The 17,157-nt window shown below is 40.6% G+C and overlaps 1 protein-coding gene across 1 annotated transcript in view; it reads left to right on the forward strand.

The window, feature by feature from the left end:
* Positions 1 to 9,156, forward strand: part of KCNN2 (potassium calcium-activated channel subfamily N member 2) — a 202,240-nt gene extending 193,084 nt beyond the window's left edge. The window contains exons 8-9 of the mRNA XM_075543082.1: positions 6,996 to 7,065; positions 8,731 to 9,156. Coding sequence (XP_075399197.1) covers positions 6,996 to 7,065; positions 8,731 to 9,018 — 358 coding nt within the window. The 3' untranslated portion in view covers positions 9,019 to 9,156. The remainder of the gene's footprint in view (positions 1 to 6,995; positions 7,066 to 8,730) is intronic.
* Positions 9,157 to 17,157: the final 8,001 nt, after the last annotated feature.

Here is a 17,157-nt window from a genome sequence, read left to right on the forward strand (position 1 = left end):
TAAATGAAATCCTGAGGAAAAACTGCCAATTTCTTACATGATTAAAAATTATTTATTATGCATTGGATCCTTGTTTAACATTTTAATTAAAATCTCTTCTCGTTTTCTATCTTTAGAAAGAATCATGTCGGTTAAAGTTTTATTTATTTCAACTTATTTTTCTATATATTTCTATATTTAGTGTGTATCTATTGCGAAATCCGGAATGAAAAATTTGCATTGTAAGAACTATCAAGTTTTTGAAGATATTGTTAGACAACTTCATTTAAAGATAGTGGCATATAGTGTTTTATCTTTCGTCAAAATGTTGAGATCATCTGTGTGTTATACGCTGTTATAGTTACTCTAGACCCTGTATTTATTGAGTTTCATTCTGAGTTATCCATGAAATCACTGTTAATTGTGCTTAAGTTCTTCAGGCCATGTAAGTGTCATTGTATCACATGACTGACATAGACTTCCAAAGTAGACACTGGTAGGCAGTCAATTTTAATGATAATTTTAAGGCACAGGGTCTTTCTTTCCTAGGCTCACACCACTTTACTGTAAGTATTAGTCATTCAGGTGTAAACTATGATGCTATGCAGGCTTGCTTTTAACATTTGTGACTCCCACCTTGGTAAGAAAAGGTCTGTCGATCTATGCCAAAATGCATCTTCTCCATTCTGAACTCGCCCTCAGGGGACAAGAGAGCACTGAAACAGAAATTTGCATTGTACATATTTAGGTGCCATATATACTCGAGTATAAGCCGACCTGAATAACAGCCGAGGCACGTGATTTTTAATCATTTTATTGGGGGCTCATACAACACTTATCATAATCCATACATACAGCCATGTGACAAGCACATATGTACATTTGTTGCCATCATCATTCTCAAAGCATTTTCTTTCTACTTGAGCCCTTAGTATCAGCTCCTCATTTTTATCTCTTCCCTCTCTATTTCCCCCTCCCTCATGTACCCTTGATAATTTATAAATTATTATTTTGTCATATCTTGCCATATCCAACGTCATCCTTCACCCATTTTTCTGTTGTCCATCCCCTACAGAGAAGGTTATATGTAGATCCTTGTAATCAGTTCCCCTTTCTACCTCATCTTCCCTATACCCTCCCAGAATTGCCACTCTCACCACTGGTCCTGAAGGGACCATCTGTCCTGATTCCCTGTGTTTCCAGTTCCTATCTGTACCGGTGTACATCCTCTGGTCTAGCCAGGTTTGTAAGGTAGAATTGGGATCATGATAGTGGGGTGAGAAAGCATTTAGGAACTAGAGGAAAGTTGGGTGTTTCATCGTTGCTACATTGCACCCTGACTGGCTCATCTCCCCGCGACCCTTCTATAAGGGGATGTCCAGTTATGTACATATGTGCTTTGGGTCCCCACTCTGTACTGTCCCACATTTACAATGATATTCTCTTTTGTTCCTTGATGCTTGATACCTGATCCCTTGAACATCTCGGAAGCAACTAATTTCACCACTAAAACTGTGCTGAAAAACTCAGCTTATACACGAGTATATGTGGTGATGTATTTATAATCCAGGCATACTTCATTTCATTACGCTTCACTTTATTGCACTTCACAGATATTGTTGTTGTTGTTTTTAAATGGAAGGTTTTTGGCAACCCTGCATTGAGCAAGTCACTTGGTGCTATTTTCCCAACGGCATATGCTCACTTCCTGTCTCTGTGCCACGTTTTGGTAATCTTAATGCTTCAAACTTTTTCCTAAGACTATTGCATACTTAATAAACTAAAAGAAACCCTCACCATCGAGTAGATTCCAATGCATGGAGACCATACGTGGGGTTTCCACTGCAGTAAGTCTTTACAGACCAGATCACTTCATCTTTCTCTCCAGCAGTGGCTGGTGGGTTTGAACTGCTGACCTTGCAGGAAGTACCAATTCCTAACCTACAGCACCACCACAGCTCTTAATGAATGCTGTAATCATACCTGTTATATGCACTGGGAAACAGAAAAGCAATGCGACTTAATGTGATCTTCACTTTAGTGTGGCTGTTTGGAACAAGGCCCACAGTGTCGCTGAGCTGTGCCTGTCTAGTGCTTAGCTCCTCATGGAAATCACCGTACATTCTCCTGTCCTTTCCCCCGCCCCTCCCGTTGACCGGCTTAACTAGGGCTCCCTAGGAACATGGAATACGTCCATCATTGTGCACGTCTGAGCACTCGAGGACAGTTTCTACCTTCCGTAGTGAAAGGAGAGCACACATGCCCCAGGGAGGCTCTGCACGTGTGGTCGCGGAGCTGGCCCTCGCTGCTCCTCACACCTGCTCTTTGCCTTGCCACCAGGAACATGCGTTCCTAAGAAGGCCACATTTCCTTGTCGTTTTGTGACTTGATTGGATGCATAATTATGCTTTTTCTTCAATGTAGGAAAAAGACTATCATTTTAAAGTAAGTTTTCACAATCGAGGACAAATTAAAAGGGGAAATCACAGAGAGGACCACTACATTAGATCTGGATCAGAGGAAGTCCGATTTCTAGATGTCACGATGACCTCAGTAACCATGCACTATCGCCTAAGAGCATCACGGTTCCTCGAACTTCAGACCCGAGACCCCTCAGAGAGGCTGCACCTTTGCCTCTACATCCTCAGACCTGTCCTCCCGCTGGAGGACTGGGCCCTTCTTCCAGTGACTAACCTGGCACAGCTCTCCTGTAGGAGCGGGTGTTCCTCCCACAAACCAGACAACACAGCAACGCCCACGTGCACTCAAGAGGTGCACCTGCCATAAAGTGGGGAAATAATTTCTTTGTACTCGCAATGATAACCCCTGTTGTTCACATATACAGAACAGGAAACTTCCTTGGTGGGCGTGAGACGGCACGGAGTGGCTGCGTGTGACCAGCCTATGTATAGACTAGAGCGAACACACATCCGCTCCTGGGATCTTACTTGTGTCCATGTTTCCAGTGTAACCTATTAAATTTTAAAACTAACCCACCTGCTTTGATTCCTTGGGAATGTTTTTTCATATAGCAGCACATTCTAAACATAGATTCGACAATCTTTGTAATCTAGTCCTGTGGTCATGGCTGATTCTCCAGATACCACCGCCAATTTAAAAACCTCACTGCCATGGTGTCGACTCTGACTCACTGCAGACTTACATCTGCATGCATTCCCACTCAAAAACTTGGCAGAAAATGTAGGTGGTGGGTATAGGGTGTTCACTGGAAAATTCTTTCAACCTTTCTGCAGGTTTGAAATTTTTCATAATAAAAGGTTAGAAAAATCAGGGAAACTAAATTTAAAACTGTAAGCTGTTGGCAGGGGCATCCTGTAGCATGCTGAGCTGATCTTCAGGGCACTGTGGCAAAGGGTCAGCCGGCCCTTCCCCTAGCGACTTGGGCATAGACTGGTACAAGAAGCCACTTGGGGTTCTTCTGCTTCTATCTGATAGCTCTCATTCTGTTTCTTCTCCAGCCAGGTGCATTTCCAAAGCAACTCTAAAAAAAAAAATGTTCTGAATTGTTTTGTAAACTAGTCTGGATCTCCTTTGGGCAGGGCAGGGGGTATTTATATGTGAGAAACTAGGTAACTAAGTAAGCCGGTGTGGGCTGGTTTGACTAGATTATCCTAATCAGGCACAGCGAGCTTTCATGCTGACTTCGTGCTGGAAGTTGAGGCGTGATATCATGAAGGCAAGCACACCGGGCTCGATTCTGAAGGGCAGGCCATCGCCCGGTGCTCAGTCTCAGCGGGCCTTACTCTGGTCTGTCAGGACCAGGTTAAATCAGTCCTTGGTGGATGAGGGCAATTTTACAAATTCATTTAAGAGTGCTCTCCTGGTCTCTCCTCTTCTGTGATTTTCCTGGAGCGCTTTTCGGTAGCTCTCTCCCACCTTCTACTGACCCCTCTCAATCTCGACTGTCTTTCTCCCTCCCACACCTCACAGCCTCTCTCCCCAAGATGAGGCCTCTCGGATCGCAGGTGGACCCTGCACTCTCCAGGCTCCTTGTCAGTCACGTGCCTACCTTTTTGGATTGGCACTTGGTGTTGGGAGACTTCTTGCTTCTCTATCTCTTAAGCCATTTTCTGGTGGCAGTGTTAACTATTAGTGTGTCCCATTCTTATATCCCAACTGTGGACCCACCAAGCCACATGAACTTGCCTCAAACCAAAAAATTCAATATACATAATCCGTATGGCACAGAGTGTTGGATGATCTAGCCTCCAGGAAGCCAAGCTTGTGACGAGACAAGATGGTACCACCTCCCTCCCCCAAAAAAGCCTATCAGGCAACATTATTTTGAATATTGCCCTTCCTTTTAACCTTATCACATTGGCAAAAATATGGCAAGAATACTTCCTATTGCTTAACTTCCTCTTTCAAAGAGGCCAAGATGACATCATATTTAAGTTCTTTCACCAGAAGAAGGATGGCAAATGGACAGTGTGTCCTCTTTGATCTACATGCCAAATCCTACCGAATCACTTCAGGATCTTCCAGCCAATGAATCGAGCCCCCTGTGCACAACTGAACTCCACTCTGTGTGATTTTATTCCAGGATATTTTACAGTTTCTTTTCTTTTGTTTTGTCTTTTTATTTCAACAAAATGAAAATAGAGCTCGGAAGTAAGTTGCGTGAGCCACTCCTTTGAACATTTGCAGAATTTCCTACTGGCTGCATGCACCCAGCGGATCTTTTATTTGTGAATTTTAGTAGTCTGATTGCTGCTATGGAAATGTGATCCAAAATCATGATATTTTCCTGTGATAAGTGAAGTTCACAAGGAAGAAATCAACATATGTTTCTTCTTCTTTTGTGGGGAAAGTGTAGTCTCTATCTGCATGTTACCTTTTATTCTGGCAGCTGTAGCTCAGTAGCTTGTGCACCAGTCCCCCTCTAGCACTGGCAGTCTAAAGATCAGCACGATGCCTTTAGTTCAGAGAAGATTGGGAGTTCCAATCAAATGGGGATATATTCTATATTAGGTTTCCCGAGTAGAAGAAAATAAAATGGGCAAAATTCTACTGTCAAGCACATATTACAGCAAGCTTAAAGCAGTAAGTTAGGTTTCGTTGTGAGTAAGATGACATGCTCACCTCACCAAGGGACCAGCTGCAGCCCTACCACCTGCCTTGCGGAGGTCAGATTGCCTCTGTGCACCGGGCTGTCCCAGATCCCTGACCCAGTGATCCTAAATGGCAGGCATTCGTGAGCGACCACACGATCACTGACTTCACTGCGAAAAGGAAGCTGGATATCAGCCTCTTTGATACATGGAAAAACTAACCCCCTGTAGTTGACAATTAAAACACCGGTATTGCTTTTGAGACAGTGCAGAATGCTTTGGACCCCGATCCTGCACTGTGTCTCTCTTTCCTGAAGGGGATGGAAGGGGTTAGGAGATGAGACAGGCTAAGACCAGCCAGAAACACTTCTGGCAACAATCAAGAATTAGAAGGGAACTACAGGGAGTACATCTCTATCTGTCTGCCTGTCTGTCAGTTCGGGAATTGTTTAAGGTCTAGAGTACCGCCAGGAGACCCTCCGGTGGTATAAAGCCAGCAATTCCTCAGCAGCCATTTCCCATACAAGGAAACGGGATGTCACACGAGGCCAGTGCACAGCGGTCCGTGCCCGCATTGCTGCTCCAGTGCGCCTCTCTGCATTGACCTGATGGCTGAGGGATCTTTATTGTGTAGCTTGTTTTTAGAAGGCAAAGACCAAGAAGTATAGCTGAAAGACACTATTGTAAGTACTTTAAAAAAACAAAACTTTCTCAGCTTTATATTGGATCTACACATATATTTTTAAGGTTCTGTACACTGGAACATCTCCCATACTTAAAATGGAAATAAATTGCTAAAACCACATGAATTAAAACCACATGCACATTTGTTAGAGAAATTTCCTGGCAGTAAAATCTTGCCCTATGAATTTCTTTCTTTTTATGTAATTACCTTTTAATTGAAATTGAAAAATAACCAAGAGCCATCTATTCAGCATTAAAAGTATAGTTTGTAAAATGACTCATCATCGATATAAAGTTAGCATGGATTTTCTTTGTTTCTTTTTCTTCACCAAGTAGCTCAGAGTAAGCTGCTACTTTGTTGTTGTTGTTGTTGAAACAAGGTTTAAAGAACCGCTTTTCTTTCATTGGGAAATCTGAATTTCTGGTAATATAATTTGAATAAGCACTAGCCAGATTACTAAATAAATTAATAAACAGAAGTCCTCATTCTGAATATTTTTTCCAGTGGCAGCCATTTGACTGTCAATTAGCTACACAAAAGGGTTTTGAAAATTCACTAAAAGTAACCTGTCAGGTACATTTAATTGTCCCCTTTATTTTAGTCCCTACTAAAAATTAAAGGAAATTCTCCCAAGGGCATGGTCTGGCCCTCCTTCAAATTCAATGGCAGTTTACAAATGAAATACCTTGAAGAATAAGAGAATTACGTGTTTTTGAGTTACCTTGCTGCTGGTTGAATAAAAGCTTTGTTTTTGTTCGTAAGAATCTCACTTATCACTGTGTTTCATCAGGTTTAAATCCCTAACCCACTCCATTTCAGACTAAACAGGGCTAATGCCTGTATCTAGCCATGTCGGCATAGGAAGGTGCTCATTGCTCCTACATCGAGAAACTTCCAGATGCTTTGCCTCTTTCTTCCTATGTCTATTTGCCACGATACTGGGCTTTAAGGAATGTGTTGGCTTTTTTCTCATCTGGTTAAACCCTTATGAGCCTTTCTGAATTGGACTTTAACTTCCTGGTAAATAGTTGTCCTTGAGGACATCTCATTCCTTGCTCTTTCTCCTTTCCTTTTTGTGGTGTTGGGGAAGCATGCTTCTCATTGTACTAGACACATAACCACTTTGGAGTTTACCCCAAAGATTCCAGGCAGTATCCACGCAGTCATTTGCTCTTGTCAATTTTGTGCATGCTCTTTGGAAGCCGTAAGGTACCCAGGAGAAAAAAGGGACCTGTCTGACTTCAACTTCTGTCTTTTAGATTGAGAAGTGTGAAAATGGAACAGAGGAAACTAAATGACCAAGCAAACACCTTGGTGGACCTGGCAAAGGTACGTGTCTATGTGGTCAGACTCCCGGGTCGTATCTGTTAGAGCAGCTTCAGAAGGAGCCCACCCCAAATTTAGTTAACGGATGAATCAAACTGTAACAAATCACATATAAAGTGGTAGTCTAACTTAAAAGAATACTTTTTCTAAAGCTCTGACACGAGGGTGCACTCTCCTGATATCAGTTGTTCAATGTACACACTAAAGGCTTTCCTATGTAGAGTGATTTAGACGTACAATAGGAAACACAAGTGGATTCTGAGATAACTTTGTGATTTTTTACTTGTAGTTCAGTTGCAAATCTATCAGAGAACAAGTACATCCACAGTATTTCTACTGGTCAGGCAATATAGGATTAAGTATTAAGATTGGTTACTTAAGATAGGCACATTCAGAAGAATGTAAAATGGAAACATTAGAAAAAGAAGATTCTTAAAATTGTCTTTCAAAAAGACACTCACTTTCTAGAATGTAATGTATGGCTAGTTCTCAATATCTTTACTTAAAAATCATGCCTCTTCTTTAGAACTATATTAATAATCCCCAAATTATTTTACCACGGTGATAAAATTTATTAGTTTTTCTGGCAAATAAAATTCACTCTCAAAATAAAACTATATTTATCAACAATAAAGACATTGCTAAAGAGGGTATTGGAATTGTATCAATCTTGGAGATTGGTAAAAACCACAAGACTCAGGTCCCCATTCAGCATTCCATCCTGAAACCGAATTCTAAATAGGTCTTTAAGGTGAACAAGAACACTAGGGAGATAGGCAGTCCTTGGAATAATAAGCCACCTGAGGTCAAAACAGTAGCACTGGTCCAAAGACAGAATTCAGAATGCATAGACGGTGAAGAAAGGAGGCAGAATAAAGCTGGGAAATATGGGGAGGAAGTGGGATAGAGGATATCACATTGCGGGGTTTGCAATCAATGCCATGACATAACTGTATGTGAATTGTTTAAGGGAAAACCCATTTCCTCTGTAAACCTTCTTCCAATTCACAATGAAAAGGTTTTTTTCTGTTTTAAAGGGGAGAGCATGCTTCCATGTCCAACGTCTCCTCTAACTGTGTACTCTCTCGGTAGTAATCTGCCAAATGGCATTTGACTAAATGGAGGAAGACATATCATTTGGAACATAGGACGATAAAAAATACTCTGAATTTTTTTTACTTCTTTAAGTTACTAAAGTACTCCATTAAACCAGTTTGTTTCAAACTTCATTCATATTCCATCCTCAAAATGTCTGCTACATCCCAAGATCATCTGTCCTATTATTTATTGTGCTTTAAATCTGCTTTTAAAAAGTAGCCTTGCCCTCGTTAATATTCTATATTGGAAACTCAGTTTCATAAGCTGATTTTTTATAATGACTGCCCAACTACATAAATATTATTTTGAAGCCTGCTGGTTTATCTTTACACAATCTAAAATCATTAGATTTACTATGAAAAGAAGCTTCACCCTTTCTGCCTCTGAATCAAATTAAAGTCCAAAACCTTACTTTTCTAGATCATGGCCTTAGACAGACCCGTCCAAGTTCACTTGAAAGGTCAACCATTTAGGTAGCTGAGTTCCTGTGTTACATTGGGAAGCATCTTCCAGGAAAGAGCCATTGAGTCTCTTCGTTCTCTCTTCCTGTACCTGTATCCTGTTTTACAGACCCAGAACATCATGTATGATATGATTTCCGACTTAAATGAAAGGAGTGAAGACTTTGAGAAGAGGATTGTTACCCTGGAGACAAAACTAGAGACTTTGATTGGTAGCATCCATGCCCTGCCTGGGCTCATCAGCCAGACCATCAGACAGCAGCAAAGAGATCTCATGGAGACTCAACTGGAGAACTACGACAAGCCAGATGCCTACAGCACCGAGCGGCCCAGGTCCTCGCCCCGGCGGAGGCGGTCCTCCTCCACAGCCCCACCAACTTCATCAGAGAGTAGCTAGGAGAGAATACGTTAACCACAAAATAAGACTTTTTGCCATCATATGGTCAATATTTTAGCTTTTATTGTAAAGCCCCTATGGTTCTAATCAGAGTTATCCGGGTTCTGATGTCAGAATCCTGGGAACCTGAACACTAAGTTTTAGGCCAAATTGAGTGAAAACTCTTTTTTTTTTCTTTCTGATGCACAGGGAATGCACCTATTATAGCTATATAGATTATTCCTCCTGTAATTTCACTAACTTTTTATTCATGCACTTAAAAAACTTTACTACTACATTATATGATATATAATAAAAAAGTTAATTTCTGCACATATTCGTTTGGCACTCGCTATTTATAGAACTTCACCTTTACATTCCTTTACAGGTAAAATGACGGGTTATCATCTGATGCATGCTGATCATTTTGATTTCCCAAAGGTTGGGCTGTGGGGGGAAAAAGCCATTCAATTACTCCACACCCTGTTTCGATTTTCCCTCGTGATGAAATGTCAACGTTACAAAAAATTTTATCCTTACTATTTAGTTTCATGTTAAAGTGCCTTATATTTAAACTCACTGTCTTTTCAAATGATTTAGAAAATGAGGCTGGTATATAAGAACAACTATAGACAAGGGGTAACACCTGCCTTCAAGCATTATTTTTGCCCCAGTTTAACAGCAAACCTGCATAGCAAAAGTGTTATAACATTCTACTATTGCTGAACTCCAGGTCTAAATTACTTATTATCTTCATTCATTTATTGTGAGGGACCCTGGATGCATTTACATATTTAGAATATACACATATATATTCTGTATGCATTTGATTTCATAGCTCTTAAGAGCATAACTCAATAACATGACATGTGTCAGCTAGTTGATGGACCCCTCTTAGTCTAGGCTTAGATATTCAGTGCAGGGAAATAAGCGGCATCCTGTAAACATCACACATTTACCCTACTTGTTTCACAGACAGCTAAAGTCACGGGGTTAGAAAAGGACCACTGAGCACTTCATGCTGGAAAGGCGTCGCCAATTTTCTTTGAAAAATCCACGGACTTTTTTTTAGAAGAAATAACAGTGACCGAAACGTGGAATCCCTTCTCATGCTGCTGTTACTGAATCAATAGGATCTTTGGGACCATTTTACATTTATTTTATTATTATACAGTTTACATCATAAGAATAGTGTTCTCTTTATATATCCCTTCAGTCAACTTGCCTAAACTAGCCTACCCCTAAAGATTGCTCCTTCATTTCCCCAGGTCTGTTTAAGAAACCTATGCCTTCTGCACCTTTATTTTAAAAAAAAACCAGATATTCTTCTTTATCACTAAAGTGATATATATGATATACCTTTAATTATATATGATATGCTCCTATGAATAAAATAAACGTATGTACTATACATGATAGAAAAGTCACAGGCTGCCTTTTAAGACAGAGGGTGTAAATGTGTGCTTGCATTAGATTGCTGGAGAACAGTTTAGCATTTACTCCCCAGCCCCGCACATGGTTGAAACTGAAACCCATTATGCATCTCACATATACATATATGTCTGTACATATAAGGAGATGCGCTATAAAATCTCCTATGAAACAAAAAAATTTTGATTAGAAGAATATATTGCTAAATGTTGACCTTGCCCGCCTGCTTCCTCAGGATCTCCACTTCATGGATGGAATGAACGTTTCCTTTTAAGGATTTGGGTTGTTGTTGGAAGGCGCCCGCGAGTTTGTTTTGACTCAGAGAAACCCTGTGCACATGAGAACGTGCATTGCCTGGTGCTGTACCCCTTCCCCCCCCCCCCCCCCAGTGTTCTTATGCTTGAGCCCATGGTTGCGGCCACGGTGTCAATCCACCTCCTTGAGTGTCTTCCTCTTTTTCTACATAATCAAGCACTATGTCCTTCTCCCGGGACTGCTCTCTCTCCTGGCAACATGTCCAAAGTGTGTAAGGCTACTACACACACACACACACACAGTAGTTCATGTAAACAATTTTGTGTGAAAAAGAGAAATTCTGGACTTGTTCTTGCAACTGACACCATTCACCCTCACATAGTTTACCTTTATTGTGATTAAAAGGTAAAGATGACCAAGTTAACTAACATCTTACCGATCAGTCAGGACCACCAGCTCAGCACGCTACATTAGGGAAAGGATGATGCCTTGCTCCTGTTGAAGAAACGAAGAAGAAATAAGGGGTTTTCACTTAGATTTTCTTAACGTATATTTAGTCCCTTTTTCCTGATTAACTGAAGCTTCTCTAGGAGAACTCTTCCTTTGTCCTTCAGAGAGGATCCACGATTTCTTGCCCCTCTATGTACACTTGTTTTGTCTGGAATTCTTGCATAAGACCAAATGAGCATAGTGGAAGAGGAAGAGGTCACCCGTTGCGTGGCTGTCCCTGTCATCCACTTCTAGATAAGCCACGCTCCACCCACTTTATTCTCCAGTCACTTAGCACATGACTCCGATCCCACTGGCTCCTGCAAGGGCTGCTCCTTTGCGATGCTGCAGACAATGCTCTCATACACACTTTTGAAGAGTTTCTAATAATGACGTTCTCTTTATCACCCCTGCTTATCACAGCCCAAACCTGACCAAGCTCTTCTTAGTCAGCCTGCACAAGAGCATAGAACACCAAACAAGCTGAACTCACTGCTTTTGAATCAATTCCAACTCATATTGACACGGCGACAGGGTAGACTGCAACTCTTAAGGGAGTAGAAAGCCTCATCTTTCTCCTGAGGAGCAGCCGGTGTCGTTGTGGCTAGCCGCCCACTCCCCCAGCGGGCTCCTGTACAAGACAGAGGGCGGCTGCAAGTAATCTGAAACGATCCCTTAATCATAGAATTCCACCTCTATGCATCCTCGTGCCCTCTAAGAAATTCAGATGAACAAATGCTTAAAAGGCAATAGATACAATAAATTTGGAGTAAGGAAAACTGGAGAAGAATTGATGCATTTGAATTACGGTGCTGGCGAAGAAGGTTCAAAGATCGTGTGGGTTGGAAGGAAGGGATGAAACCAAAATCCCAAAGCCTGTCTGCTTTTTGATAGTCTTGGTCTCTCATCGGAATCTAGAGTGTGAAACTTCCTTCAAGAGTGAACTGGACAGGAGCGAGGGAACGTTTACAATGCACGCTGCCTGGGACTGAGAACTACAATAAGCTAAGCAGGTAGTGAGGTGTTAAATACTTGCTGCTTTATACTGAAAACAATAATAAAAATAACCAGAATCCTTTGCAGAGATAGATATCAAACTTGGTAGAGTCCTACCGATGATGGTTTGGTTGTTATTTCTTACTGCTCGTTTTACAGCTGAGGAGAGAGAGGTTTCGAGTATTCCAGGTGTTTGAGTGTACACAGATACTCAGTGCCCGCCCCACGTTCCACCCAGGCTTAACGTGTAGACACATATCGTATACACTCCAGTAGAAGCCAACCCGAGTCTCAGCCGGGGCACCTAATTTTACCACTAAAACTGCATAACAAGTGTGCTGACAAAATCGGCATATACATGAGTAGATACAGTACTTCCCCTAGACCATTTTCTTCTGCAGACTCAGCTAACTACAAAACTAACAGGCCTGTAAAATGTTCATCCAGATCTCAAATTTCATATTAATCTAACTAAAGATTGTTTGCCCAATACCCTACTGTGGAACATAATTATTTGCTTATAGCAGACCTTTGATGGAAAGTGTCCTTGGAATATAATTAGAAAGGTAAGGAAAACGAGGGTAAAAGTGTACCAAAGTCAATGTCCAACTTTCGAGTGCATATGAGGTGATTGCAAATACCACCACAAAGTCAGGCACAACCCAGTCCTCAAAGTAAGCTGCTTGCAGTTCAACACTTTAAAGAGGTGTGGGCAGCACATTTACTTAAAGGAATGCCTTGGTGATCTCATGAGGCTGCTTCCATTTGCACTGATTGTGGAGCCAAGCAAGTTAAAATCTTTGACAACCTCAATCTGGAAATTGTTGAATGTCTACTAGTTATTTTTGATAGTTACTCTAAAACCCTCAGAAATGGGCCAAAAGTTACCATCTGATAAAAGGAGAGGAGATTGAAGTTGTCAAGGATTTTAACTTGCTTGGTTTCACAAGCGGCACTGAAAGCATTAGCCCAAAACAAGGCTCCAGGAATTAATGGAACACCAACTGAAATGCTTCAACGAGCGGATGAAACACTGGAAGCATTCACATATCTGTACCCAGAAATTTGGAAGGCAGCGACTTTGTTAACTGACTGGAAGGGATCCATATTTGTACCCATTTCAAAGAAAGGTGACCCAACAGAATACTCAAATTATGAAACAATATCATTTCACATGCAGTAAGATTTTGCTCTAGATCCTCCAATAACAGTTGCAACAGTATGCTAACAGGGAGCCACCAGAGGTTCTGGCCAGACTCAGAAGATGCGGAGTAAGGGATCTATCATTGCTGACATCGTAGAGGTTTTGGCTGAGAGCAGAGAATACCAGTAAGATGTTGACTTGCATTTCATTGAGCACACAAAGGTATTTGTGTGGATAATAATGAACTATGGATAGCCTTGACCAAAATATTAATTCCAGCACACCTCATTGTGCTTATGTGGAACCCATAACTGGATCAAGAGACAATGATGAGAACAGAACAAGGGAACGTTGCATGGCTCAGAATTTGGAAAGGTGTGTATTTCCCGGTTCTGTTAGCACAACTGTCTCTTGATCCATGCAAGTCCCAAATGAGCACAATGGAGCGTTCTGGGATTGCCATTCTTCTCAACATTATGAGCCACAATCCATCGGACGTCACCAATGATATCCCATGGTCCACATCTTCTGGACTTCTGCAGCCTGGCTGGTAGCTCCCTTCAATGTAATGCTGCAGCCATTGTTAGAGGATCCTAATCAAAATTCTACTCACGTGTGAGATCCAGGATTTCATCCTATATTTGAACATTCTGTTGGATCATCTTTCGTTGGAATGGACACAAATATGAATCTCTTCCTGTCAGTCAGCCAAGTAGCTCTCTCCCACAGTTCCTGCCATAGATGAGTAAGTGCTTCCTCTGCTGCTTCAGCTTTCTGAAACCTGGCCGTGGGTGTTCCATCAATTCCTGGAGCCTTGTTTCTGGCCAATGCTTTCCGTGCCGCTTGAACTCTTCCTTCGGCACCGTTGTTCTTGCTCAGATGCTACCTCCTGGAATGGTGGAATGTCAGGTAGCTCTTTGGGGTACAGTGACCTTGTGCATTTCTTCCATCATCTCCTGATACTTCCTGCATCGCTCAATATTTTACCTAGTGAATCATTCAATATCACAACTCCAGGCTTGAATTTTGAGTTTGTTAAGTATCATATCTGCTTTTGATTTTCTTATTCTAGGGCCTCTCACATTTTGATGTGATATTGGCCTTGGTCTTCTTTGTACTCTGTATTACATCACATGCATGTAAAAGTTGGACATTGAATAAGGAAAACTTTAGAAGAATAGATGCATTTGAATTGTGGTGCTAGAGAAGAATATTGAATGGACTATTAACTTCTAAAAGGACAAACCTATCTGTGTTGGAAGAAGTAAGGCCAGAGTGCTCCTTAGCGGCAAGAATGGCGGGACTTTGTCTTCCATACCTTGGACATACTGTCAGGAGAGACCAGCCCCTGGAGAAGTACATGATGCTTAGTAAAGTGGAGAGGCAGAGAGAGAAAGCAAGAAAGCAATCCATGACGAGATGGATTGGCACAGTAGAGAAGAGCATCACATGTCATAAAATGGAAGCATGGTGCAAAAGAGGAGGGCTTTCAGCAGGATGGACTGACACAGTGGTTGCATCAGTGGGCTCGGGCATAAGAACCATTGTGAGAATGGCACAGGAGCTGTTGGTGTTTTGTTCCATAGTACAGAGGGTAACCAACCACGAGTCACAACAGACCCGATGGCACCTCTACCACCACCACCACCATTAAGCAGGTTCTCCTCAAGAATTCAAGGTTCGTTTGATACTTGCAAGTGGATCAAAACCACATTAAGAGAATAAGCGAGAAAGCGTTTGTGAACAATTTAATAGTTTCATACAAATCATTTAATAAAAGTAAGCATTCATCACCATCAAATTTATTGGCTAAAGAGGAAGAAAAAGTTCTTTCCTAACTCAATGGATCAAAATGACACTTAGGAAAAACCCAAAGCAAAGCATATGGCCTCCTGCCTTATTTATACACGGATATTAATTCCATTTTCATTAAGCTGCATATTTCTATTCTTTCTATTCACTTCAACTAATTAAAATAAAAGATTTTTATTGCATGCAGTTTGTTTACACATATTCTATCTTTCCTGAGTGTCATTTAATGGGTAGTAATTAAAATAGTAAATATGCAGTGAAGAATTTTGTTCCTTTTCCTCTTAGCTATTATTAGATTAGATATAAATACCAGTTTTTGTTTTCACTACAATATTAACCTTAAAATGAACAAAACACTTTTTCTGAGCTATTTGTAACATTTTATTAAAGCTGGTATTTAAGATTTGTTCATTGGCAGAATTTGTTCTAATAATGTGAGGTTTGATTTTCCTAAATTAAATCTAGCCCTAAAATTTTTATCTAACAATTTTATTAAAATATAAATACATATATGAAGTTTCTAAGTTACATTTATAGTAACAATAGAGAAGCAGAATAAACATAGACTCAAATATATAACTGTTTACTATTAAATCTAATATCAGAGATGCAATGTTATAATGAGCTGTCATATTTATGTAATGTTTTTCATTTGAACTTTCCTAGATTTATACTGCTAATTATACTTAATTTGAAAATTTGGTTTAGCTTTGTATTTCTCAGATAATTGTAAGAATATATTTTGGGTTTATATTATGGAGGTTTAGAGAATATTCTAAAAGTAACTCATTACATGTGAAAGACTTTTTAAAATCCAGTCATTTCTCAAATTTGAGAAATACTGTACTTGACAATTACCAAAGCACAAAGCTTATTCTTAAATATATTGACTTGAGAATAAAAGAAATTTAACTAATGCAACATCAAAAGACATTTTCTTTTAAGTGTTTGCAACAACTTCTCAGTTTTCTTTGCAAATGGGTTCCTCTTAAGGCAAATTAAAAAATATATCTAATGCAAAATACATAATTTAATTAAAAATATGCATTAATTTCTCCCTCTTATAGATTATAAAACACATCTAGGAAGGCTGCAGTGTCCAAGTTCTCTCACTAGTAAGTGGTCCAGCCAGGATGAAATCCAACTGTGTGCTTCCAACTCTCTTTCACTTAATAACTATGCTATGTTATGCACTTTTAGAGCAGCATCATCAACAAGCATATTTCACATTTGAAATGTAGTGAAGTTTTTACTATACTTGCGTCTCTCAACGATGTCCAATCAGCCAACTGAACCAGCTCCCAGCCTTTATTTCTCTTTGATACTCCTTCAGTGGGATTATCATGTTGGCCTTATCTTTCCTTCCCCACTCTGCCAGCCCGGCTAGTTCAGATCCTTACATCTTCTAGGACGACTGCAAAGGTCTCCTCAGTGTTCTACATCTACACATCCCAATACTGTCTTATCTCAAAATGACCTTCTCAAGCCCTGTCTTCTCAACACAAGTGCTCTGCAGAATAACATTGAACACCTACTAATATCAAACTGAAAACACTGCTGTTGAGTCAACTATGACTCACAGTGACCCTATAGGACAAAGGTGAACTGGCCCAGAGCATTTCCAAAGCTATAGAGTTTTAAAGGAGCCTATGGTCACATTGTTCTCCCAGTGAACAGAAGATTGTTTTAACCATTGTGCCTCTAGTGACCCTGACCTGCCTATAGAACCAATACCAAATAGTTTGCATGCTCAAAAATGTTCCTTATACTTTATCAGTTTGTATCCCCAAGTTTAGATCTATTTCCAGACATTTCGCCACTGGAGGACTTCTAGTCTCAAGCTCTTTTCTCTCGGGTCCTTCCCCAGCGTCCTAAGCAAGGCAGAGACTCTCAGGTGCTCAAGCCTCTTTCTGGTTCTCACTTGGCTTTCTGCTTCCAGTGTGCTATATTCCCACGTCAACCATCACAATTACCATAGGTCCCCATCGTACGCTATGTAGAGCACTGCATCTGTTTGCGGAAATATTTCAATT

This window comes from Tenrec ecaudatus, chromosome 2 (genome assembly GCF_050624435.1).
Source record: "Tenrec ecaudatus isolate mTenEca1 chromosome 2, mTenEca1.hap1, whole genome shotgun sequence".
Taxonomy (NCBI): Eukaryota; Metazoa; Chordata; class Mammalia; order Afrosoricida; family Tenrecidae; genus Tenrec; species Tenrec ecaudatus.